General features: G+C 35.3%; 1 protein-coding gene across 2 annotated transcripts in view; it reads right to left on the bottom strand.

The window, feature by feature from the left end:
• COL5A2 (collagen type V alpha 2 chain) overlaps window positions 1-25,794 on the bottom strand; it is a 254,405-nt gene that overhangs the window by 25,276 nt on the left and 203,335 nt on the right. For both annotated transcript variants that reach the window (XM_081142182.1, XM_081142181.1), the window contains 24 exons: window positions 25,271-25,348; window positions 23,435-23,479; window positions 22,386-22,439; window positions 21,933-21,986; window positions 20,811-20,864; window positions 17,802-17,855; window positions 16,657-16,710; window positions 15,738-15,782; window positions 15,203-15,256; window positions 12,383-12,427; window positions 11,194-11,247; window positions 8,855-8,953; window positions 8,492-8,536; window positions 8,286-8,384; window positions 6,610-6,663; window positions 6,273-6,380; window positions 5,179-5,232; window positions 4,492-4,590; window positions 3,252-3,305; window positions 2,439-2,537; window positions 2,279-2,332; window positions 2,135-2,188; window positions 934-987; window positions 183-236 (listed from right to left, as the gene is read on the bottom strand). In XM_081142182.1, the coding sequence (XP_080998308.1) occupies window positions 183-236; window positions 934-987; window positions 2,135-2,188; window positions 2,279-2,332; window positions 2,439-2,537; window positions 3,252-3,305; window positions 4,492-4,590; window positions 5,179-5,232; window positions 6,273-6,380; window positions 6,610-6,663; window positions 8,286-8,384; window positions 8,492-8,536; window positions 8,855-8,953; window positions 11,194-11,247; window positions 12,383-12,427; window positions 15,203-15,256; window positions 15,738-15,782; window positions 16,657-16,710; window positions 17,802-17,855; window positions 20,811-20,864; window positions 21,933-21,986; window positions 22,386-22,439; window positions 23,435-23,479; window positions 25,271-25,348 (1,518 nt within the window). The remainder of the gene's footprint in view (window positions 1-182; window positions 237-933; window positions 988-2,134; window positions 2,189-2,278; window positions 2,333-2,438; window positions 2,538-3,251; window positions 3,306-4,491; window positions 4,591-5,178; window positions 5,233-6,272; window positions 6,381-6,609; window positions 6,664-8,285; window positions 8,385-8,491; window positions 8,537-8,854; window positions 8,954-11,193; window positions 11,248-12,382; window positions 12,428-15,202; window positions 15,257-15,737; window positions 15,783-16,656; window positions 16,711-17,801; window positions 17,856-20,810; window positions 20,865-21,932; window positions 21,987-22,385; window positions 22,440-23,434; window positions 23,480-25,270; window positions 25,349-25,794) is intronic.

Genomic DNA, 25,794 nt, shown 5'->3' with positions numbered 1-25,794 from the left:
TTCTCTCAATTCATTTATCCCCAGTAAAAAGGGACAATAATAGTATCCAGTACATATGGTTGTTTTGAGGGTTAAAAAAGATAATATATGTAAATTGAACCAGAATAGAGCCTCACACATAATAAGTGATATTAAGAACCAGTGATTTTTAGTATTGCTATTCTTCTTATTTTAAAACTTACCTGATCACCAGGCTTTCCACCTTCCCCGGGAGGTCCTGGGGGACCAGGAAGCCCCTAAAACAAAAGCAAGAAAATAAAATTGTGACTCTATAAAAGTTTAATAGGCCACCAGTGTTAAGAGTTTACCTCTTGCAATTCATAAAGCCTCCACAACTATATTTGCAAGCAAAAGATATTGTTCAAACACAAGTTAAGCAAACTTACATCTTATAACAACAGAAGCTAGTTTATTGGTTTAGATCTTCATTAGCACATCACTTAGCAAACTTAAGAAGAACATAACAGGAGATTCTTCATATCTGTAGATTTTTAATGACTCTGCAAACCATATATTAGGCTACTAAAATACTACTGAAAGTCAGCCCCGAAAGGTTTTTTTTCCAAATTATGATTATCTATACTACTAAATAATCTCATATATTTAGATAAATCATGAAAATTTGTTCAGCAAAATCTTTGTACCAATAAAATTAGATAAGCCTTAAAATAGTTAAATAAACCTTGTTGAGATATGAAGAACATTTTGTGATTTTTAATTTGTTAATAGCTTTGGCTTTTAATCAGTTTTTTTCAGGGGAAGTCTGTTCTTTTTCTTTGAACAAAAATGTTTGATTTTATTCAAAAATCTATCCTATTTACTAAAAGGGGGATGAAAATTATAGAATTTCACATCATTTTATCATATCTTTTTATATTTTACAAAGCATGGTAGTTAGTGGAAAAAGAAATGAAAAACTGAATTAGTGCATACCTGAAAGCCAGTGGGGCCTGGAGGGCCCTGCTCTCCTCTCTCACCAGCTAGACCCTATGTCATGAAGGAAAGGAAATCATGAAAACCAAGAGCCAGATCTATTTGCCTGCTTCCTGTCTACATGAACCACTAGAAGTATTTCCATTTCTTTGTGTTTCTTTCAATCACATGTTTTTTACTTTAGCCAGATGATAAAAACTAGTATTAAAAGTCATCTAATGTATTGTTTGAAGTCCCTGCTAGTGAGAAAATATCTTCTAAAGCCATCAAAGAGACTAATGACATGTGTTTATTTTTTGATCCAAACATAAAAGGTCTGGAGCCAACCATAAAATTATGGGGAAATTGGATGAATTGGAGATGGAAAAATTTATTACTTTCATATATCTAATCTAAAATGATAATATTTTCATTGCAGTTTATTTCTAAGTGTCATAAAAAGTATTAATCAAACCTTCAAAACTAGAATAACTAAAGAAAACAAATCTTACATTTTCATTCATTTGGCATTTTAAACAAATAAAATGCCAAAATATTTCTGATAAACACTTAATTGTACAATGCTAGGATGAAAATATACCTCAAAGAATATTATTCCTCTTTAGTCCCTCAAAAGAAATCCAGCTTAAATAAATGTCTATATAACATAATTAGAATAAGATAGGTAATATTCAGTATTTTTATATTTTAAATAAAATACAGTATTAAATGTTAATCAAACACTATTTTCCTTAGTTGACATATTTTTCAACAGTGACAATAAAGACAATGATGTAGCTTTTGCCATCAGCCTGTTATAGAAGTTTAAAATGAACAGACCAATCATTCTATTTAAAAAGGCAGAAGATGCCAGCACAGGAATCAAAAGAAAAGATATAGCCCAGTCGGGTGTGGCTCAGCGGTTGAGTGTCGACCTAGGATCTAGGCGATCAGGGTTCGATTTCCGGTCAGGGCACATGCCCGGGTTGCGGGCTTGATCAATGACTCTCTCATCATTGATGTTTCTCTCTCTCTCTCCCTCTCCTTTCCTCTCTCTGAAGTCAATAAAGATATATTTTTAAAAAAGAAAAAAAGAAAAGATATAGCTGAAATTCTTCTATCTGCACTTTTTATTTACTTCCCCCAAAAGTTATATGTAAAGTCTTGGACAAACATCAGTGAAAATGCAATATGAACATATTTTTGCTAAAAGATCACATACCGGGGGGCCCACAGGTCCAGAAGGGCCAACTTCACCATCTTTTCCAGGAGCTCCCTAGTAACACACAGAGATAACTTGTGAGATGAGGGCCATGAGAACTTGGGTTTTATTTTTTTTTCTTTAGCAGAAAATGTATATAGTTACCCTCTGTCCAGGGACACCAGCATTTCCTGCTTCTCCAGGTTTTCCAGGATCACCCTAAAGAATAAATAGAACAACTTTAAATTTCAATCAATTTGTTAAAAACATGCCTGTTCCAGGTGAGAATTATGATGAGATGATAAACATTGTGCACTGTACTCACACTGCTACCTTTGGGGCCTGGAAGCCCCATAGTCCCAGGCTGTCCTCGGATTCCTATGGAGCCTGGAGGACCTGGTCGGCCATCCTCCCCTGGAGCACCCTACAAAATTGACAGGAGCCATGTAAGTTTTATACAGGTTCTTTCCAAATATCACATTACCCAAATTGTTATTTGCCTTTGCTTACTATAAAACTTAATATGTTTTAAGTTATCTGACATTTTTATCCTAGTAAATTAAAACAGTTGAGTATCTAAAAAAACCCAAAAACTGTTGAAGTATTTTGACAATTTAGAACAGAGATTTTATTCTTACTCTATACACAAGCCTCATCTTCAAGTCTCCTTACATTCTCATATGAATATTTTTCCCTTCTTTTTTTACCTTGGTTTGTGGTAATGAAAACTCAGGGCCTCTATTTCACATTTGCAGTATAAGAGAGTGGCCCAGAATACATAAGACATCAAAATTTATACCTACTTATCTTTTAAATGTATCAAATTGGAAGGAACATCAAGAAATAAGAATGTTGCTAATAGACAAATTTCATCAATATTAAAAATACATCGTTTCAACTTTTTCACTGACGATGTCAGGGAAGAAATTTTAATCTCAAATATTTATTTCAATAAAATGTGATCAATTTTTGGTCAATTTGAAACTATGCAGATCCTAACTATTTGCTTTCAAGGGGCAAGACCTTTTAAATATATAACCATGATCAGCATCCACATGATCAAAAACATTAACCTCAAGTAAGTTGCATGTCTATTGAAAAATATTAATGGTCATGGACGTTGGTTTAAATTACTTACCAAAGGTCCAAGTTTTCCTTCAGGACCTTGAACACCAGGATTTCCTGTCAGACCCTGAAAATTAAAGTAACTGTCAGTTTGTAGCAATTGAAGATCCTAAAAATAAAATTATCATTGTATTCAGAGGATGAGGTTCCACTTTGCAACAGCCACTCTCAGCAACCTTAGGCTCTCCTAGACAAACTCACAGGACCATCAAGGGCCTCACCCAGCTGGCCTCAGAAGGATGCAGGACAGACAACACAGCAGGCCAACGTGGCAGCACCAGGTGGGACTCTTCTGTGGGAAAGTCCTCACAACACAGTCTCCAGGGGCACCCCGAAACGGACAGGCCAGATGTGCGAGAGTGAGTCTACATGGTGGGCCTGGGATCCACCGTGGCTTAGCCATCTCAGGTAGCCACCATTTGTAGCAGGGCCTCTGACAGTATACTGGCCCCAGTGAAGTGAATGCCCAGGGTCAAGTCACCCAAAATCAGGAAAGCCAAAGCCATGCTCCCACCATGTTTTTGTAATTCATTCATGGCCCTCCCGGTCCAAACGCAGTCTAAAACCAGGAGTCATTTTTGCTATAAGCAGTGCTGACTGGCCATTCAGCTGGCATTCCACCTTTAGCAGATATTCAGGGAAGAGCATCTAAGCAAAGATGAACTCAGTGCCAGTTTCTCATGTAGAAGGAGAAAGGGCTATAGCAGACTTTTACTCATAGATATAATGCTGGGTTCAAGATGAAGAATTTAGGTTGAGTCAAATGTATCTTTTCATCCAACTTTTTGTATAATCCCTTTCTCTTTAAGGGGCACTATTGACAATTGTATATAAGGGCAATTTCAAAGTTGAAATAAATGTTCAAATGATACTTTGTTAAAATGAAATTTATCAGAAATTCTCTCCGTCAAGGGAAACAAGTTATTTATTATCAAGTAAAAAATATAAAAATTGACGAACAGGACTTTTTTTCATGTAAAGTAGTAAAATTATTAATGCATATCCTTTTGAAAAAGGAAGACTAGAAATTATTGTGTTTTCTATACATGATAAAAATAACAAACCAGTATTTAAAAAATAATGAATCAGGTCAAAACCATAAAAAAAAAAGAAAAAAAGAAATGTTTCAAGTTGTGAAAGTGAGCTAAATTTTAAAAATGAAAGAAAAAAAAAACCACACCAAAAAACCCTTCAATGAATTCTCAGGAGCATATCTCCTGGGTTTATGTACCAAAAACTTGCTGTGTTCTTACCCGAGCACCTGGAAGTCCTGGTTCACCCGGACGTCCTGGATCCCCCTGACCTCCTTTAGGTCCTGAAGACCCTACAGGACCTCTCTCTCCTTGAGCCCCCTGTTCCAAAGCAAAGCAGAACATGTCAGAAAAAGAGTACAGGGAAATAAAAGTAAGCATATATAAAATTCTTATTTTACAAATCAAATAATTAACATAACATACAAATAGTTTGTCATAGTAGTTACAAAGACCTCTTTGCAAACAATGTCACTTCACATTTTTTCCTAATTTGGATTCCTTGTAGAATAGTGGTTTTTCATCATTATCTAATAAAAGCTGTGTTTAGAGACTCACTCCAATAATTTAGATATGGGGGGAAGAAACAGAATTTTGAAAGAGTCTAAATTTCTAGATAAAAAAAAAATTACATGTCAACTAAAGAAAAGGTCTGTGACCTTTTCTTCTCAGGAATTTCCCTGACTAGTCTGAAAACAAACTCCCATATACTTCCAACCATCGTCACCCTCAACCCCCCTAGACCTCTACAATGCAGATGTTGCACAAGAGGGATTTGGCATTAGGCCTGACATCTGTGTAAAAAACTCTTCTGGATCTGGACCCACATGGGCCACAGCCAAATCACAACACTGGACAATGGTATCTTTTGGAGCACCACAAGTGTGAACATTGATGAAGTAAGCTCACCTTTGGTCCAGGTAGACCATCAGAGCCTGGAAAACCACGATTGCCAGGAGCACCCTAAAAATGACCAAAATTTGATTCTTAATAGTTGTTGCTGTTTTTGTAATACATAATGATTGGATAATTTTTATTTTAAGTACTGCAAGGTTTTAGAAACTGTGATGGAGCCAATATGGCAATAGATATGCATAAGAAAAAAACCTGACTATACAGAAATAAATCTTAAATTTTAAAAGAATATATAAGTACCGAGCCAAAGTTATGCAAATCAAGAAGTATTCTAACAATTCATTGTAAAGTCAAACATAAACTGACATATGGATTTGAGAGACAAAGGAATGGCACCATCTACCACAATCAAAATGTCAATGATGTCTTGTAAGTGAAGCCCTTTGCATTCTCTGAAGTTCTATACAAATATAAGGTGATATCATTGTTGTTCCTTTCAGGCCTGTTTCATTGTACTCTGGTCACAGCAACCTCTCCTAAACTTTAAAATCACCAAGCCCTTTCTGGCCTCCCCACTTTGCTTTTGCTGTTTTCTCTGCTGAAAAATGTTCTTCCTCCCAAGTTCTGCTAGCTCATTCTCATCTTCAAATCTCAGCTAAAAGGCCATCTTCTCAGAGAATCCTGTTTCCTAACCACCTAATCTAATGTCATACTACAGTCATATACTCAAAGTTACTCTTTACCACATCACCCTGTTATTTCCTAAGTGTATATGGCATTTATTAAAATCTGTAATTATATTTTTATTTCCCTATTGACTTGTTTATTACTACCCTCCCCACTATACTAAACTATTGTTTACTAGCGCCCACATGAGGGCCAGGACCATAGCCTGCTTGTTCACTGATGTATCCCAAGCACCAATATAACAAATTGGCATAGTGCAATTGTTCAGTCAATATTAGTTGAATTGATTACTTGAATGAATGAATAAACAATGATTAGTTGGTCCCTTTAATTCACAGATTACCATACTGAACTGTGCACTGCACCTGCAAGCATTTCTCTTAACTGCTCTGGTTTTCCTTACTATCCCCAAGCTTATTCCCCTATAACTATAAGAACTTATATTATTATTCAAATGTTACCCTTTCTCCCACTGGCCCTGGAGGACCAACTGTTCCTGGATCACCTCGGGGACCTCTTTTGCCTTCTTCACCAGGTGGGCCTATTGGACCCTGAATACCATGTGGCCCCTATTAAAAACAGAATGGTTACTAGAAAAAGCCATTCAACAAGTGAGTTATATACCAAAGATTCATTTAATAAAGTCTGTCATAAATTTTAACTATATTAAATAGTTAGGCTATTCCCATCCAAGGGGATTATAATTCTCATAGTTACTATTTTAAACACTTAAGCATTTTGAGCTACTTCTAGACAATATATATATTCTTCTTATCATTTATAAAAATGAAGCCTTACTGGTTCCCCTTTTGGGCCAGCTTCTCCTTTGAAACCTGGAACTCCTGGGTCACCCTGAAATAAAAATGTCTTTAGTTGTAAGAACCAGGATATTTAGCCAGTCCCACCTGCTTTAATCAACTACAGTAAGTGGGCCTTTAGAACTGTCTGGAGCTGTCAGTACTGAATAAGAGCACGATATAATCACTTTTAAATTTTGAAGATCTTACAGAATGTGTGTGAATTTTTATAAATTCAATATAATTTGGTAGCAGTTTGTTTTACAGTAGCCTTCACAAGATTTATTTTTTAATAATGATTTTATTATGCAAACTAGACTAATTATAATTATTTAGTTATCAAATTATTCCAATTTGACAATTAAAATTTTAACTAAACATTGACAACTTCTACAGAAAACCTACTTAGGGTTTATTTTAGAAAATAGACTTGATCATCAGAATCAAAATAATTTTATATTTACGTTCTATCTATTTAGAGTTTAACAACTTCAAATAGGGCATTTCATCTATGACTCCAAAGGGTTTTAGGGTTTTGCTCTGTTCAGGGTTTTCTGTATGTGGGTCTTCAAATACCAATTGCAGCTTAAGTGGTAGGAACCAGATTGCCAAATTGAGAACATAATAAAAATGAAATGTGAAATATCAGCAACACACGTTTTAATAAATCCATCACTAGCACTGAAGAATTTATCAGCATAACCAAACTACTTAAAACAGAGTCCAAAATATTTGTTTTAAGTAGTACTAGAAAAAAAGTTTTAATTTTTATATATCAAGCTAAAACATATGTAAGCACAAGTTTTCAATCTGTTTATTTCTTATGGGTTCATCATAATGTTTTTCCTAGAAAATAATTTCTACAAAATATGGAAACTCATTAAATATAACAATATGCTGAAATCTCTACTCAAGTACCATATGATCTCACTTATATGAGGAATCTAATAAACAAAATTAACAAACAAAATAGAAACAGACTCATAGATACAGAGGACTGACAACTGTCAGAGGGGAGGGGAGTTGAGGGGCTGGGTGAAAAGGTGAAGGGATTAGGCAAAAAACAACGACTCACAGACACAGACAGCAGTGTGGTGATTACCAGAGGGGAAGGGGGCTGAGGAAGATAGGAGGGGGTAAAGGGGGATAAATGGTAATGGGAAGAGTGGTGCACACACAATACAATGTACAGGTGGTGTATTATAAAACTGTTCACCTGAAACCTATATAATTGTATTAACCAATGTCACTCCAATAAATTTAAAAAAAAATTAAAATTAAAAAAGGAATAACTCTCAAAAACAGCTGTTGAATCCATTTTTAGTCAAAACATCATTATAAATCCCCATTAAACCTCCACATTTCCCCACACTGGCGTGCTAATGTTTCTATAATGTTTATTATTCAACTGCTCATGAAATTCTACGAGGTGAACCATGAAGCTATGACCTTACTATTTTAAGTAAAAGAACACGACAATAATGTTCCACTTTGAATTTAAACATCAAAACTGCATGTTAACATTTGCTTTTACTTTATAAAGATTCCTATCTTCATTTGCCTCATTCAGATAAGTTACATTATCTACCTTTCAATTGCATCTCATTAAATGTTATTTCTCTTGGGGATCTTAGTTCAGTTATACTAGTGGATAACAGTTGTTTTAAAGGACGTTACCGGTTGGCCTCGAATTCCTGGAAGTCCAGTGCTACCCTGAGGTCCTTGAGATCCAGGGGGCCCTGCCAAGCCAGGAGGGCCAGAGGGACCTGCAGAGCCCTATCAGAAAGCAAGAGTGACACAATGAGCAGAGACTCGGTTAGAAGTCTGTGGCCAATGTCCAAAGCACTGTGTTCATTTGACCTTTATGTAGCCTAGTTGCTTACCGTTGGGCCTTTGGCGCCAGGAGTACCATCAGTTCCCATTGCACCCTAAAAGATACATGAAAGCTTATATTAAGCCATATCTAAGGTGCTATTCTCAGATGTCTACCTATCTTCCAAAAGGAGGCAGAATAAAATTACAAAAAAATATATCAATTACCTTTTTATCATAAAGAATCACTTTTATGATGTTTTCCATAAAATAGACAAAATTTGCACAGTTTACAAGAGAAATGTGATTTTCTCATGAGCTATAAACACTCACTCAAAAATCAAACAGAATATATTAAAAAGATAGCCTTTGTTCTGATGTTATAAACCATGTTCAGCTTTCTCTGATATTTCTTAAATATACTAGAGACTTACAGGAAGGCCTTGAGAACCAACTGGACCTGGTGGCCCAGTTTCACCTCTTTGTCCCTGAGGACCTTCAGGGCCTCGTGCCCCAGTGGGACCTGCTTCTCCCTAGAGGAGTGCAAAGGGAAATGTTAATTTATGAAAAATATAAACATGGAATGATTCAAAGTAGATTACTTATTTGGAGTTTTACATTTTACACCCAATCATCTAAAGGGGTCAAGAGCACAAACTGGGTTAAAGGGGATTTGTGCCTAACCTAGGAGTTGTCTCACTTTTCCACCGTTTCAGGAGTAATGGTGCCTGCATCATTAAGAGCAGAGCAAAGTGATCAAGGCAACCTGATAGCTACCCTTATTGCAACCAGAGAGTGTGGTCCAGAGAGTAAATAAAATACAAGATGTGTACTTAAGTTTTAATTCAGATAAACAACAACTAATTTTAGTATAAGTTTGTCCCATGAAATATTTGGGATGTATTTATACTAAAATGTATTCTTTATTTAACTGAAATTCAAACTTAACTGGGTTTCTGTATTTTACCCAACAAATTATGTGCCTATGTACACCTAATCCTAGAGGGACCTGGCCTTAAATTTTAGAACTAAAATCCTAAACCTTAAGGAGCTCATTTAGTATCAATAAAGCATATTAAATCCCTATTCAATCCTTATTACCCTTCACTGAAATGCAATAAAATGGATGTGGAAGTTTATTCTTCATCCAGAGATCAAGACCCTGGGAGAACCTTACAGGTATTGTAGAACTCTGACCAAAAACAAAAACCCAGGAATTTTATGCTGGGGATAGTGGTAAGACAAGGAAACAGTTTATAGGAGAAACCGTTTTGCTAGGTGTCTGGCTTTATTAAGCAGTTTTCAGTAGCCAACAGCCAGTACTAGCAAAACCTAGGAGGAGAGGAAAGTATCTAGTGAGCTATTGTATAAATTGTGATTGCTAGTGAAGTCTTAACTAGATGTCTAAGGAGAGGAGAAGCCACTTTCTGCTAAGTCATAGTGCTGGACATTGTGAGTATCCTTTCCTTAATTCTCTAGCCAGAGCTCAGTTTGAGGGTGGATGGTCTTACAGGAAGAAGGAGGGGATTTTGAATATTTTTACCAGGGTACTTAGGGACATTGGGCCTCCATGGCCAGAGCCAGTGGGAGCAGGAGTAGGACTGCAGGGAGCAGAACAGATACAGAGGGGAACAGAAGAAGGTCCCACCTGCCTGAGTTGAGTGAGTTCTCTCTCAGGGAAAGAAGGGACTGGTTAGTGAAAAGATTTAGGACATCATTTTAAAGCAGCCACATCCCTGTGGCACAGAGCTTAAAAATGGAATTAGAGAGAGCGTGAAGAACAATTTGACTTGATGATGCTCACATTTCAAAGAGTATTTGAAATATCAGTACAGACTTCTGTTTTTTTGGTTTGTTTCAAAGTTCAAGTCCAATATGAGTAGCACTACTAACAAGAAGCAGTGACCTATTTTGAGGGCATCCTCTGCATCGAGCACTATGCTAAGGGTTTGCATAGATTATCTCACTTGCTCTTTGACAAAATTCCATGAGAAAACAATATTTAGAGAAGTGAGGTGATGGCCATGGCCACAGTCATTTTTGTACAGCAGAATCTTGTGGGTAAATCCCTTTTTCAAGATGAAGAAAATTATTGCCAGTGGGAAACTGGGTGTGAGTGGTAATCAAATGTATTGTTTAAATTTTTGAAAGTAGTATTCTGAATTTATTCACTAATTTAGCTAATAGAGTCTTAATCTCCTACTGTAATCCTTGAATTTATTATCCAGAGTATTGAGGGAAAGAACAAATGTGATCCACTACAAATATAAATCATCCCAGCAGGATACTTTAATCCATTCCCATGTGGAGTGCCAAAAAGCCTCTCAGGCCATTCCTTTAAATGGTCAGGAGTGAAAGGCAGGAGTGGGGGAGCTGGGAGGAGGGCAGGAGTGAAAGCCAGCACTGTATGAGAGAGCAGCCTTTTGACATCCTCTGATTTATTTTAGCCTCCTATTGTTTAGAACGTTCTGCTATTTATTACTGCCAGGCACTGTATCCAAGAACAGAGTTCCAGTTCAGATTTAACTATTATTCTTTGCAGCTGTTACAACTGTCTGGTGTTAGAGTTCTAATGCAATGGATTCTTTGATATTACATTTGTACGATTATAAGTAATTCTCTTTTAATTACATATTACATAGTAATCTCATTTTTACATTTTCTTTATTTTTTCCCCTACCATAACGGAAATACCCTAGACTCTTTCCTTAGTTGAGAACAACCTCCACCTTGAGATTCATGTAAATAAGAGCTAAATATATTAATGTTTTACCTTCATCCCAGGATTTCCTGGAAAACCAGAAGAGCCTGGTATCCCAAGAGGACCCTATTAAAAGAAACCAGAAAAATGATCAGACGTGTATTTTAATCAATATCTAAATAAGTCATCTTTTAGTCTTTGATAAAATTCTGTAGTTTGATACTTAACATAATAACCCACTTAGTACTTTAAAATTACAAAAATAATAATGTAATGTTAATATAAGTACCTTCCAACATTGGTATGAAATAGTGCTAAAAGAAATGTCCATTGGTATTAAATAAACATAATAGAATTTCCTAGTCATAGAATAGAAGATTATGTTAGTAACAACCACGTATCATTTAAAACAATTGCTTCTTAAGAGATGTATTTTCTTTGTGTTAACCAATTAATAAAGACACTTTTTTGAAAGTTATGTTTTGTACCAAAATCTAGGACTGTACGTATAAAAATGATACTTAAGAAACATCTGGATATTTTAGAGCTTTTTTTTTTTCAGGCTAATAAGAAGCAGGCATTTATCACTATCCTATATTTGGGAAGGCATGCATAGAGTTTAAATGAATGATTTAAAGGCTAGATTTAAAGGATGTGAGCATAGGAGGAATTCCATTCTAGGTTATCCTGGTTCTTCTAAGAACCATCAGCTTTGAACTCCATCAGTTTTGTGTTTTAAAAAGCCCTTTCTAACTATACTCATTTTGTTTCCTTTTTTTATGAGTAACAAGGAAGAAAAGGTCAAAGGGCAAAAATTTTCAAATCCAATTTACTCTCCCAGTAGTTCCCTGAGCTTATGTTTTTTCATCTATCCATCCTATGAAACTTGCTCATTTTATATACTCCTCTTTCAAGACTTAGCTTGAAAGACGCTCTTCTTTAAGTCTTCCTTGACATCTTTCTCCAGCTACAGGTGTAGGTATTCTCTCCTCTATGTTCCCAAAACCTCAGGCTGTATTCTGTGTTATAGCAGTTAGCAATAGCAGTATGCTGCAGTATGCATTGCTATGTCTCGCTTCCTTGATAGGCAAGTCCATTTTCAGGGATAAGTACTGTGTGCTTATCATCTTTTTATTCCAAATGGCTAGGATACAGTAGGTGCCCTGTAAATGTTAATGAATGTAAAAATAGATGAGTGAATGAATGAATGAATGAATGAATGAATGAATGAATGAATGAAAATGAAAATGATCCAACTCACCATTGGTCCAGGTTTCCCAGGCATACCGTGTGCACCTCGTTGCCCCTAATTAGGGGGAAAAGAGAAAAGATTCTACTCTATTTGTGCATAATTCATTTGCTTTATAAAAATTACCATATTACAAATTAAATAATAAATATTATAATTAACTAACAAAAACCTTAACTGGGTTAATAAAAATAAAAATACACATTCACACAACACTGGTGAGGTAGTAATAAACACATCTATCCTTACAGCAATAAGAAAGAAAAAAAATCAAGATTGAAAGAAATGAAACTGATGAAAATCATTCTTTTAACTTGACTATGCCACTTTCTATCAAATTAGCTCAAAGATAATGGAATTTTGAACACTTCAGTCTTCTTAACAGCCATACTAACTCAGAGGAGAAACGTGCTCCTGGTAAAAACAAAAAAATAAATCGCACATGCACACACGAGGAAATTAAGTAGCAGTGAAAGCTGTGAGTGTCTTCCAGATCCGTCTTCAGCACTGAAGTAATCATTCCATCACTGCTCGAAGTGATGAGCTGGTGGCTCACAGTTGTCCCACAGATTGCCCTCAGCTAAAGAAAAGTTAGCTCTCCCAAAGTTATGCCCCTTCCATGGTCAACACAGTGGTACAAGGATTGACCCATTCAAGAGCTGAAGAGCTCACCCCACTCCATAGCTCCCATGGAGCTGAGGACTTATGGGGACCAGAGCCTCTGTTGCAATTTTAACACTGTTTAATTTCTCCCTCTGACAAATCTCATTTTTTTTTATTCATTTCATCACAAGTATAGTATCTGGAAGCACTCCCCAATACATTTCCTGTACACAAGTCTGCTTTGTTGCTATTTTCTGGGAAGCCAGACTTAAGACTTCAGTACCACTAGTGCCAGAAGTAGAAAAAGAAGGTAGACTCTAAAATGGAGTTTTTAAGCTGAATTCCTCACTGGTGATAGATGGGGTATGGATCACTCCTGGCATGCAAGGGTGATGCAGTAGTAAATATTTCCTCCAGTAGTGAACTGAGATAGGCCACCAGTGTAAGGGAATGGGCTATGGGTACAATAGCTCAAGCATTTGAGAACTTTTAGGCAAAAGAGCAATTATAAAGTTGATGGAATTTTGTGGGTCTTGTTGAGTGAGTCCAGCAAATGAAGCGCTGATGGTGAATAATCATCAATATAAGACTCTGGCAGCATTTAAAAATATTGTTATTTTCTACAACCAGAGGAGGGTGGGGAACTGAAGATCAAACTCAAGACTTAATGATAAAGGTTTAAAAGTTCTTGAGAAGGTTGAATTCTAAAACAAGTAGAGTCTCCTATGCTATGATGAGAGACCTTGATTGAAAGGATTGGGACCTTGGTTTTTGGCATTAGAAATCTTAAGAACTTCAAAATCTCTGATACTCTGAAGCCCATGGTCCTGTAGAAGGGCCCATTCCCACTATTAACAGCTTATACTTATTCCTTGCTTACAAAAGCCTCTACTTTTATCAGACAACACATGCCACCACCATCACCTGCCCCTACCCCTCCAGCCACCAGACCAATCACTAGCATAAAGGCACAAAATGGGATTGAGGAAATGCTGTTTCTGATTAAAGAGGGAAGAGACCATACACCAAAAGGAGCTACAAATTCTACATATCATGTATAGGCAGGTTCTAAAAGAGAATGCATGGCACTAGGTCCTAAAGGTGCTGGATCAAGAGGGACACAATATAAAGCTGGAGGATTTTAATGATATGGGAGCACTCTTCCATGATACACAAAAACTCCTTCAAAAAGGCCCTGGGAGATGGTATTAACATGGGAGATGGTTCTTACAAACCTGAAAAGAGCAATGGCCCATACTAAGTGAGTTAGAAATGCCATAACTGCCTTGGCAGATGGTAAAAGAAAGCACAGAGAAGTGAATACTAGATTGGACTACTATGTAAGACTGGATAAGGTAACAACTGACTGTATTCCACAATATTCTCTACATTTCTAGAAGACACTCTGTTTACCAAAGTGATAAGGAATGACCTAATGATAGGATCTCACTTCTCCCAAACCAAGGCCCTGACTTTGGTACCACTGAGAAGCTCACAGGTGGTTGTCTTCTGTGGGGTAAACAGTAGGGGATGCTGTTGACTCTGAGATTCCTAATACTAATGGTAATGATGGGTCAAAATAATAGAGGCCTTATTTGTCAAAAGCAAGGAGGGTGCAATGTAATGGACTGCAAATCTGAAATATTAGCAAGTATAGCCTGACCTTCAGAGAGCTGTGAAGAGAATTAATAGAATACGCCCCCCACCTAGGTTTGAGGTACATGGGCAGACAGCAAGGGTATTTTTCAATCTGTACATTTAAAATAGATCAAAGGCAGATGATCAGGAGACTCATTTCTTTAAAAGGATACATTCATAGTAGCTACCTTTTAAGATTGTGATGAACATAAAGTAAAGATGTTTGAAAGTGATTAGTGTATAATAAGCGCTTGATAAATGTTATCTATTATTATGATGTTATTATTATTCCAAAATTTATGTTTTTCCATGGATTATATTCCATGCTGCTATATGTTTTCATTGTTTTCTTAATTTTTGTATTAAAATAAGTAGGCAACAACTGTAATGTGCTCATGTCAGATGTTAACATTAAGAGAAGCGAGGTGGAGAGTACAAGGGAACTCTCTTATCTTTGCAGCTTTTCCATAAACCTAAATTTATTTCACTAGAAGAAGAAAAAAAATGAAAAGTAGGCAACCAGTATTGTTATTCTCACCTTAAAAGCATATTCAGTAAAGCACTTGAGAGAGTTAAAACAAACATACTTACAGGAGCACCCTGTGGCCCAAGTCTCCCTCTCTCTCCTGGCATTCCCCTTGGACCCTGTAGGTAAGAGAAAAAACATATCTTATAGCATCTTATTTAAACTCTAGGGCATTTGATTACACTACTTAAAACAAATGAGACTCAATATAATTGGCCACCAAGCAATAGTATTTCTTGTGGCAATCTGAGGTTTGAAAAACTCTCTACCTGTGGAGATATATAACCTACTACCTCTTACCTAAATAGATTTCACTTAATCTAGTTTTAATGGGCTGAATCTACAAGAATGCTGATTTGATTACTAAGTACAGGAAAAAAAAAAAAAAAAAAGGACACTGACAGTTAAGAAAAATAATGAAATGTAAGAAGACTATATTTGAAGGATGCAATTGCTATAGTGTGCTTACCTATCAGCTGGTAAACAAGATTATTTCACCAGCAAAGATGTATTCCATGTCTTTTTGTTTGTTTCATTTAAACATTCTCTTAATATAATCTAAAAAGCAAAGAAATAACAAAGAATTAAACTGATACCTACCATAGGGCCCATGGCACCCATTGGACCAGTAGGACCAGCTTCGCCCTAAAGCAAAAATGAGATCACAGTACAATATGAGAAACCCACAATTGATACTCACAGCATTTTGTTCCACATGTATATCATTCTAAATGCATATTTTCAAAATGGGCATTTGAAAGGCATACTTTTAATGAAGGGCCTACCGCAAAAGTCTATTATATTATTTTTTTTCTCAAAAAGCAATAAAAATTTCATTTCTATAGAAATCTAAAATAAAATTGGGGATTTAAACAAGATTAATGGAACTATCATACCCAGTCACATTAATTAGCATCAAGAAAGTAATTATTTATCTATGTCTGATAATACTTTAGATCATGTAAAACTTTACAAAGCTAAAATTGACTAATATTTCCTTAAGTTCTATTATGGGAAGCTTAGAAATAACAATTTTAAAGCTAAATGTGTTTGCACATATGAATCTCATGATACTTCCCACTAAAAAGTCCTCTGTACTTCCTTGATGTTCTCTAGAAACATAAACAAACTTGGAAAAGAAACAATGGCCAAAAGGCCCTGGAATTAAAAGGACCCTAAATAATGGGAATAAACCTCTTTGATATTTTTAAAAAAGAAAAAGAGTGAACGTGTTTTAGAAGGTGGATTCATAGTGCCATATGTCATAGACAATATCCATCCTACATGGGTGGAAACCCAGGGCCAGAGTTGCTATTCTTGGTGGCAAAGTTAGGTCACATCATGTATCCTGGTAAATCTATTGCTGCTCATCTATGAAAAATTACATTTATCTACCTAACTAGTCATTTTTTATACTCCTCTTTCCCCCAGAATTATTTAAGGGGTTCTGAAAAAAATGTTTGGCACTTGAAGCCCAACCAAAATGCTATAGTGAAGTTATATTGTATTATACAATCACCTTGGAACCAGTTGCTCCAACTTCACCTTTCGGGCCTTCAAGACCTTTATGTCCCTGAGAAGAAAAATATAAATTTGTATTTTACTGTTTTGTTGTTTTATTTTCAGATGCATAAAAGAACCGAAAATAAGCTTACTGAAAGTGCCTTATGAAAACAGATCTCAAACTTAACAGTTGCTATTCAAATGTTTCCAAATTATCAACATTTCTTGGAAGTCTATTCAAAGAAAATTAGAGTTCCCTGTTTAAATAATATTTTCAACATGCAATGTTCTCACCTTTCAAATTTTTTGACTTCATAGAAATTTAACCTATAGCTATAAAGAACTTTTAAGAAAATAGTTATAGAGTTTATATAATTATCAAATATGGGTTATATACAGGTATGACATTCAAAATATCTAATAATTAGTGAGTAGCAAGCATTCTAATCAGAAGCTCAACCACCCAAATTAGAGGCCAGCCAGTGTATACTGAATAAATATCAGCCAAGCTTTCAGATAGATAGATGATAGATAATTTCTATATAGCATATGGTAAAAGTAGGTTTACACTTGTTCATATAGAAAATAATACAATAATTAATAAATAAGAATACAAGAATATACTGTGTTTCATGTACTCACAACTGTAAACCCACTTTTGCCCCACCCTGTATGTGTGTGTGTGTGTGTGTGTGTGTGTGTGTGTATAAACATATAATAATTGCCAATTATCTTGAGTTGTAAAGAGAAAAGCATTCCACAGCCTTCCAAGTCTGGGTTGATTGGGCCTCCTATGATCTAGTGCACTCTCTAGTATCATGTCACTCATTCCACTACGTAGTTATTGCCTGTTTTCTTAACTGAATCCCTTGTTAGCCTGAAGCTGAAAGCCAGGGATGTTTCTCATTCATCACTGTGTCCTCTTTTGTAGCATAGTATTCAGTGTGCATAGTAAGAACTCAAAGTATATTTTATAGAATCAAATGAAATTCAAAAGAAACGTAAAACAGCATTGTCATTTTAGCAACCTCAGATAGCTACTGCAACCATAGCATTAAGGACAACTGACAAATGGAATTGTAAAGATTTTGAAGGTAATGCTCCCCAGACCCTGCTCAGTAAACCACAGTATCTGAAAGGATTACAAAGGACTGAACTTACTCGGTGACCCTTCAGGCCTGGAAGACCAGGAGCCCCAGGAAATCCTCTAGCTCCCTGTGGGGGAAAAACATAGAAGGCATTTTAGAGTCATTAATAAGAATAGGAAATTGCTTAATATACATTTTTGCCCCCAAAATATCTGGTACATAGTTTTTAACCAACAAACCAAACAAGAAAAAGGAACAGTATACATTTATCTATAAAAATATATCTAGGTGATAAAAAAATTAACAAGACAAACATACTGTTAGAAATGGAAATGTGGCTTACACAGAGAGAAGAATTAATGACATGGAGACATGGGTTAATTAAGGTATTGATTTGATGACATTTTCAAAATTTCAAATTATGTCATTGTGTTATTAATAAAACAAAAAAACAACAACAAGAAAATAAGCATGAATCAACATATCTAGTATCTGACTCAACTTGGGCAAGGTATAGGAAGAAATCAGGAGAAAAACTTAAGGAAAACTATGATTTCCCTCCTTTATATGTGCTTTATTTGTGGCCCCCCCCAAAAAAAATGCATTTGTAGAAACCAATGTGTTTTATTTCCCCCCAAACTTTTAAATATTGGCAGTAGAATATGATTAGAACGATTATATTAAAATGAATAAATAGCAAGTATTTTAAAGTAAAGTGACAGAAATAAGCTGGTGGATTTATAATTGTTTAAAAAACTAACAGAGGAAATAAAATATCCAACACAAGGGAAAGTCAACAAACACAGAAAGAATGGGCTGTTTCCTTGACTCAGTAATTTCTTAATTTCTGTTCATTTTATGCATCTTTTACCTAAGCATATCAAATTAAAAACACACAATAGAAATCAAACAAAAATCAAATGCAAATGGGTAAGACTATTTTGAAATGATGCTTGAAACTTTTTCTTCATACCCTCTAAAAAGATAAGTAACTTATTGACTTACTCTCACTGCCTATATTAATTAGGCTTTGACTTGAATGTCATTACCACTGCCACCAGTAGACTGAGCACTCGATAGCATTGATTAGTGTATCAATTATTATCAGTTATTATCAATTATCATTGTTAATCTGCATATCCCCAGCCCTAGCCTTATGCCTGACTAATGGGTATCCAACGAATAATCATTGAACAAACAACTGAATTAAGAAATGGTTTAATATTTCTTTTAACACTCAAAGCACTTTCCTAAACCTCTCTTAACGAACTTCTCTAGTGCCAGCACCATCTTACACAGAGAGCAAAATCCTTCTGCTTACAGTATAGCCTTCACTTGCTGTTAATTAAATGAATGAATAAATAATTCAATAAATGAACTTTATATGATAAAAGCAAAGTAATAATTCCTCTGTGACTGCCTGCAGAATGTTTCTGTAGTGTTTGGGGCAAGGGGCTGTTATCACAGTAGAGGCACATCAAACCCTTGCTCTCTGAACAAATAAAGTTCCATTAATTCTTCTGTTTACACAGCTCTGCTTAGGAATTATTTCAAGAACTCCCTGTAAGTTTTGCCACTGGAATGCTCCTCTCTATTGAGAATTTTCTCCCCTCCATCCTGAGCAGAAAACTCAGTACACATCCATCTAAGACTATAGGGAAATGACTATGTTATTTCAAATAATTACTTAAATTTGGAGTTTTTGTGGTCTGCTAGGGAATTCTCATGTGATTACAGATCTCTAATATAACAAGAAAATAAACCAGATGTACTAGTGCTCAAAAGTTTTCTCATTCTGCTGACCCAAGACTGTCATCACAGCCCAATCGCACATCCTTGCTCTGCACTTGCAGAGTGCATCTGTGACATGCTGGCAGGGCACGCTTCCTCCCTGTGGAGGGTCCTGCACTGGGATTTGCAAGAGTGCAGCAGGACAGGAGGCTCAAGCCTGGATTGGTCGACATGAACATCTGTGCTAATGACTAAACCATTTGCCTCTGTCTGCACTGACTTTCCAGAATGATGGGGGAGGAAAGAAAAGCGAGAGAGTAGGGAGCTGGGAACTGGTTTTATATTTGAAACTAAATAACCCTTAGAGCCCTGTAAATTCCCTTAATAAATCACCATTCATTGTTTAAAAAAATCCTAGTGTTGAACCTCATCAATTTTCAGAAAGTAAATGGAAGGGAATTCAGTAATTGTTGGATGTATTGAGTGGTAGAAATATAACTTGGAAATAAATTTTGGAAATTATAGAAAATATACTAAGTAGGAGGCCAAGTCAGTTCAGGGGATGTTGGAAGAGGAGAAACTTTAAGAGCAGGAATGTCAGAGGGTTTTTTTGCTTATTCTCTCATTTTCTCCACTGCCTGTGTAGCACATCCAGGGGATGGCCTATCAAAATCATGTCAGTGAGGACAGAAAGGTGGGTTCAGAGTGTGGTCAAGTGGTCCAGATCCTAAATTCTGGTGGAGTAGGTTGCCAAGGACTTGTCCTTGTAGTTAGCCAAGGGAGAAGAAAATAGCTGTGTTAGGAGTTCTGGTAATCAGTGTATCTTGTCGTAAGATTTTAGGGCCCAGACCATCAATCAAGTATTTCAGCCAACATTAGGGTTTGGGGAGCAGCCAAAGAGGCATCTTGTCCACAATTCATTGTCCCTAGCACATAAAAAATATGTCAGTAAGTTCTCTCTCAAGCTGTTGTTTTCAACATGTGAACAATACAAAATAAACATATTAAAAAGATAAAAAATGATAAATGAGATTGAGATGCTGTAATATGTAATTAGGTCAGGATAGTGACTTATCTGAAAATTTAATATTCGGTTTGGAGATAATCCTTCTTAGTCATGATATAATAATTCTCTAGCTCTAGGAGGATCATTCATATTGTGCAATGCAAAGAGGTAAATTGGAATTAACTATCATTCTGGCGAAATGTCTTGTTCCACAATGACAGAAAAGAATGTGCTTTGGAATAATGTCTAATGCACATGCGGATAATGAATTGCAAGTTAATTTTAATTTTCTTTATTTTTTTGAAGTTTTTTTTTTTTATGTCGTATTGGTAAATATAAACTTACCGGAGATCCTGAGAATCCCACTTCGCCGGGATTTCCATTTCTACCAGGTTCACCCTTTATAGAAAAAAAGCAAAGAAGTGGAGAGGGATTGAAATGTTCTCTGAGACTAGATGACAAATCAACTGCAGTTAAAAAGATTGTATCCAATGCTTTAAACAGTGTAAAAACAGTGAGCTCTATTTCTTATGGCAATCCATTCTAGCAAGTCAGTTTTTGAAGGCTTCATTAATTAATCCAGAAGCAGAAATGAACATAAATAATACTGGTCTGACTTAGCTCATTGTTTTATGAACATCAAAATTTACACATACACACGCATAGAGGCATGAAATTCTATATCAATATATGGCACTGAATTAAACAATGTTTCCTAAAATACTACTTGCTATTTCTTTTCTTGTTATAAAAAAAAAATTTTTAAGAACTACCAAAGATGTTTTCCTTATGGCCAAATGCAATGTAAGCTGCTTAAATAAATCACATGACACATAAAGAGAAAATATTTACTTAGTTTAGTATCACACAGAAATTGATGGCCTCCCCATAACTGTATCCTCAACTTTGGTACGACTAAGAAAAGAATCCAGAGATGCAAATCTGTTGTTGCATCTGTTCTTTGATCACATGTTTTTAATGTTAAAATCTGAAGTTGAGCCTTAACTTTAATTAAAAATCCAATTGAAGAAATTACTCTTTCAGCATCGGAGAGCAATATTGACACAGCCCTACTATCACATTTTAAAAATCCACTTAATGATGACCTCATAATGATGTTTTTGCCATCAGGGTAATAATTTTTTTCCTTCACATCACTTCAGAGGTCCCATCAACAAAAGCTGAAGCTATTGTGACAACAATTCCAGTATCTCATGGAGAAGCCATAATGGAAATCCTGGAGGATGCAGGGAAAGAGACAGTACCTAATAACATAATACCATCAAAATTAAGAGCACTTTTTGATTTTGTAAAATTCTCTTCTGAGCTCTCCAGTTTTGACTGACATTAATGGAAGCTAAAAGTGGGGGAAATGAAATGGGAATTAATGAATAACATTCACGTTAACACTGTAGCTCCTTCTTAGCCTCTCAAAATTTCAAAGCAAAATGAAGAAAAGCAGCGTACATCTTCACCAGGTTTCCCAGGAGGGCCCTCTGGTCCACGTGCACCAATCGGACCCTAATTACAAAACAAAAAGAAAAATAGAATATTTACCTACATTTACCTACATCTACCAATGATTCAATACAAAATACTGTTGAGATAAATTAAAAAAACAGAAAGTAGCTTTATTAATAATCTGACTTTTATGCTGTATCACTCAGATTATGTGCTCAACAGGAAAAAAATTAATTTCACAAGAGCAAATATCTCAGCACTGTCAGCTGACCATATTCATACTGTCTGAATTTAAACACTCTGCCACAAGAAACATAACTTAAGCACAGTCCATAGCCCCTGAACTAGACTGCAATTTCTTGCTACATACGTAAAGAACTGGTAAAATAAATAACTCAGGACACCACTATAATGGTGGACCCATATTTAACTGGGTCTACATGCTTACTTGACATTTACCATTGGTCCAGGTTCCCCAGGTTCACCAGGAGGTCCTGTAGGGCCAACACCACCCTAAAATTGAGAACAAATTATATACACACAGATTATATATACAAACCACAGGAAAACAGAATACTAATTCCTAAATTCTCTGAAGTATAGTACTGTTGTTCAAAGTGCTGGCTCCACCACTCTCTAGCTGTGTGACTTTGAGTGAGTTACTTTCTCTATACTCAATGAGTTTTCTAATCTGTAAAATGAGAATAATATGGTACCTACTTCATTAGGTTTTTGTATCATGTTAGGTAACTAGTGCATATTAAGAACCTAGAATAGTGCTGGCACAGAGTGTTCAATCCATGGTAGTTATCATCATAACCATCTTCTCTCTTTCCTTGTCTCCTTCTACTTCCGCTTCTTAAATAACAACTATGTTTTCTATTCACCACTGGTAGTAATATAAAATGGCTTAAAGTAAAACTTCACTCACATGATAATGACAATATGGTATATTTGATGAGATAAGAATTCTTTTTTTTTTTTTCTTTTGAAAAATTATTTCCTACTGCCTGTCAAATCACTACAAAATTTAAAATAGCTTTACACCACTATTTTATTGGTATTTTATAGGCTATAGAAAAAAGTTTAGTATTATGTTCTTTTTAAAGATTCCATGAAGCAATCACCTTGACTGTTATTTCTAATAATACCACATAGTAATGGCCTTCCATGGTCTAATTTCATAGTTCTTAGAGTTGGCACATAACCACTTATGAGAATTTTCATTCTGACATGTTATTTCAGAAGCACAGGCACATAAAAATTCTTTGTATTGGACGCCAGTCACATAATGAAACCAGACAATAAAACTTTAGCCCCATCAACAACTTTGAAAATCATGCTGCATATATTTCTAAGTAAATAAAAATTAATTGAACATAACCCATTCATAGTGAGAATTACAATATGCAATTTAAAGGCCAGCCAAAAGCAGTCATGTCACAGAGACCTTATTTACATATTTTTCTTTTTGCTGCAGTATGTAATTTTATTATAAAAAGACTTACTTGCTGCCCTTGTAAACCTTGAGGTCCCCTTGGGCCAACCGGACCCTTAAAAACAAATGAGAAGAAAAGTTGCATGCTGTTCATGACAATTAGGTCAAACATTTTAAAAATGTTGAATTGGCCTTAGAATCTGGAAAAGTGAAGCTTTGACAGTGCAAGATGATGACATTCGCCATCTGTACTCATCTGGAATGCAGCTAAATTCAAGAAGATTAAAGCTGGGGTAACATTTGGGATGATTTTATACACACTGGCAGTGTCATAAGGAGAAATAAAGAATATGCCTGTACACACCCAATGTCTTTGGGACAAGAATATTTGCATGCTTAAGGGGTGTTTCTGTTAGAACATCTGACAAAAGAAAACTCCTGGAAGGCATAAAGCAATTATCAAGCTGTCTAATCCTTCAACTTCACAGCAGATAATTCATAGCTTAAATGAGCACTTGAATTAAAGGTTTATGAAACCATCAACAATAATGACTAGATTATTTTCAATGTAAATTAAAATTATCTGGGGGGACTGAGTGTTCTTGATTCTTTCTTTTTTTCATAACATACACTTAAAGTAGCCTCACAGGCTTTCCCCATTTAAAATGAAATGATTATTCTGAGACAAAACCAAGGGAAGAAAAGAAAAATGCAATTATAAAAAATTGGTTAATATATGTCTATACAACTTTTTTTTTTTTAATGTCTTTATTGATTTCAGAGAGAGGAAAGGAGAGGGAGAGAGAGACAGAAACATCAATGATGAGAGATGCCTAGCCCACAACCCAGGCGTGTGCCCCGACCGGGAATCGAACCCCGATCGCCTGGATCCTAGGTCGACGCTCAACCGCTGAGCCACACCGGGCTGGGCTGTACAACTTTTTAAATGTCACACTTTAAAATGTAACATCAGTTAAATCAAAATCAAGTTTGTTGTTACGGTAAAAACTTTTTTTGTTGTTGTTTTGAATTAATTAAGTTTTTAGCTAGTAAGAAAATAAAAGCTTCATTACAAAAAATAAACATGTTATTTAAACTTCAAATGGATTAAAACATATATTTCAGAAAATTATCCCAAGATAATCATTGAATGAGACCACATTGCTAGTGACTTTAAAAATATATATAAACAATGTTTAAGTTACTCATAATGCTGGCATTAAGGATGGATAGAAGGGGTGATTATCTATGTAGTCTGACTTTACACTTCTTATTGCCTGAAATTCTATTAATCTGGTATGCTTTCAAATTATATGATGAGCAAAACAGCATGGGAGTGTTGGTTTAAAAAGAGTTCATTCATTCAGTGAGATTGCATTGTTCCAAATACCCAAGTTAAAGTACTTGCCTAGAGGAAAGTGGGAAACTTTCTAGCTGCTGAAGAAATTCAAAAGAGGACAGGAATGATCAGTAAGCCCTACAAGGAAACCTTAAAGATGTTCGTATAGGCAGCCAGAGAATATAAATAAAAGTAGGAAATGATGAAACTGGCAAACTTGTTTCAAAATTTTGCCAAATCACTGTTCCTAACACCATAAAGTAACTGTTTTATTTATTTAAAAAATACACTTTTTGATGTAGTGCTGGTGGTTATATGTTTTAAAATTCCTTATTTTCTTTAAATAATAAATGAAATATATAGACAGTCCTTTATTAATGTTGACAAGTACTTTGCACAGTTATGAATGGCTTTTAACTGGTACATAGCAGGGTTTGATAAATTGAATGAATAAATGGATGGATATGTTTAATAAGACACATTTTACTCTTAACTAGCTAACTAAAACCACTTTTTTTAAATGTTTTTTTCAAAGGTACTTTAATTATCAGTAAAATATGCACTTACCACTGAGCCAGGCATCAGTCCCATTTGACTCCCAAGTCCAGATTTGTCATCCAACCCAGCCATCTGAGCTGAAAATGGCTGTAAAAACAATGGGTTGATATTTCCACATTAAAAAGCGTATATAAAAATATTTATTAAATAGAGAAATGTATGTAAATTCTCTGGAATTCTTATAGAATTGTCCTTCTAAGAATCATTTTAAACTTTTGCTTTAAAGCAAGAAAAAGATTCAAGTTGTTTTTCATTGTATGTGTTTTTGATTGAAAAACCTTCCACAGAATATCTTATAACTATGTTGTTTCAGAACAACTATTGCAACAGGCCAAACAAATGTCTGATACTTGAAAAAAACATGGATCATTCTGTTAAGTATTTAGCCAGTCTAATCTATTTCAGTTGTAAATCTCTTTATCTGATCTCTTCCCATGGTTAGAGCATGCCAAACATCTGCACTTAGCCTAAAAGACGCTTTTAAAGATTTCAGATTCCTTTTTTTAAAAAAATTATCTTTATTGTTGAAAGTA

This window comes from Miniopterus schreibersii (assembly GCF_964146895.1).
Source record: "Miniopterus schreibersii genome assembly, chromosome: 7".
NCBI classification, from domain to species: Eukaryota; Metazoa; Chordata; class Mammalia; order Chiroptera; family Miniopteridae; genus Miniopterus; species Miniopterus schreibersii.
Note: the sequence above shows the minus strand (reverse complement) of the source record. Positions and strands in the feature narration are given on the sequence as shown.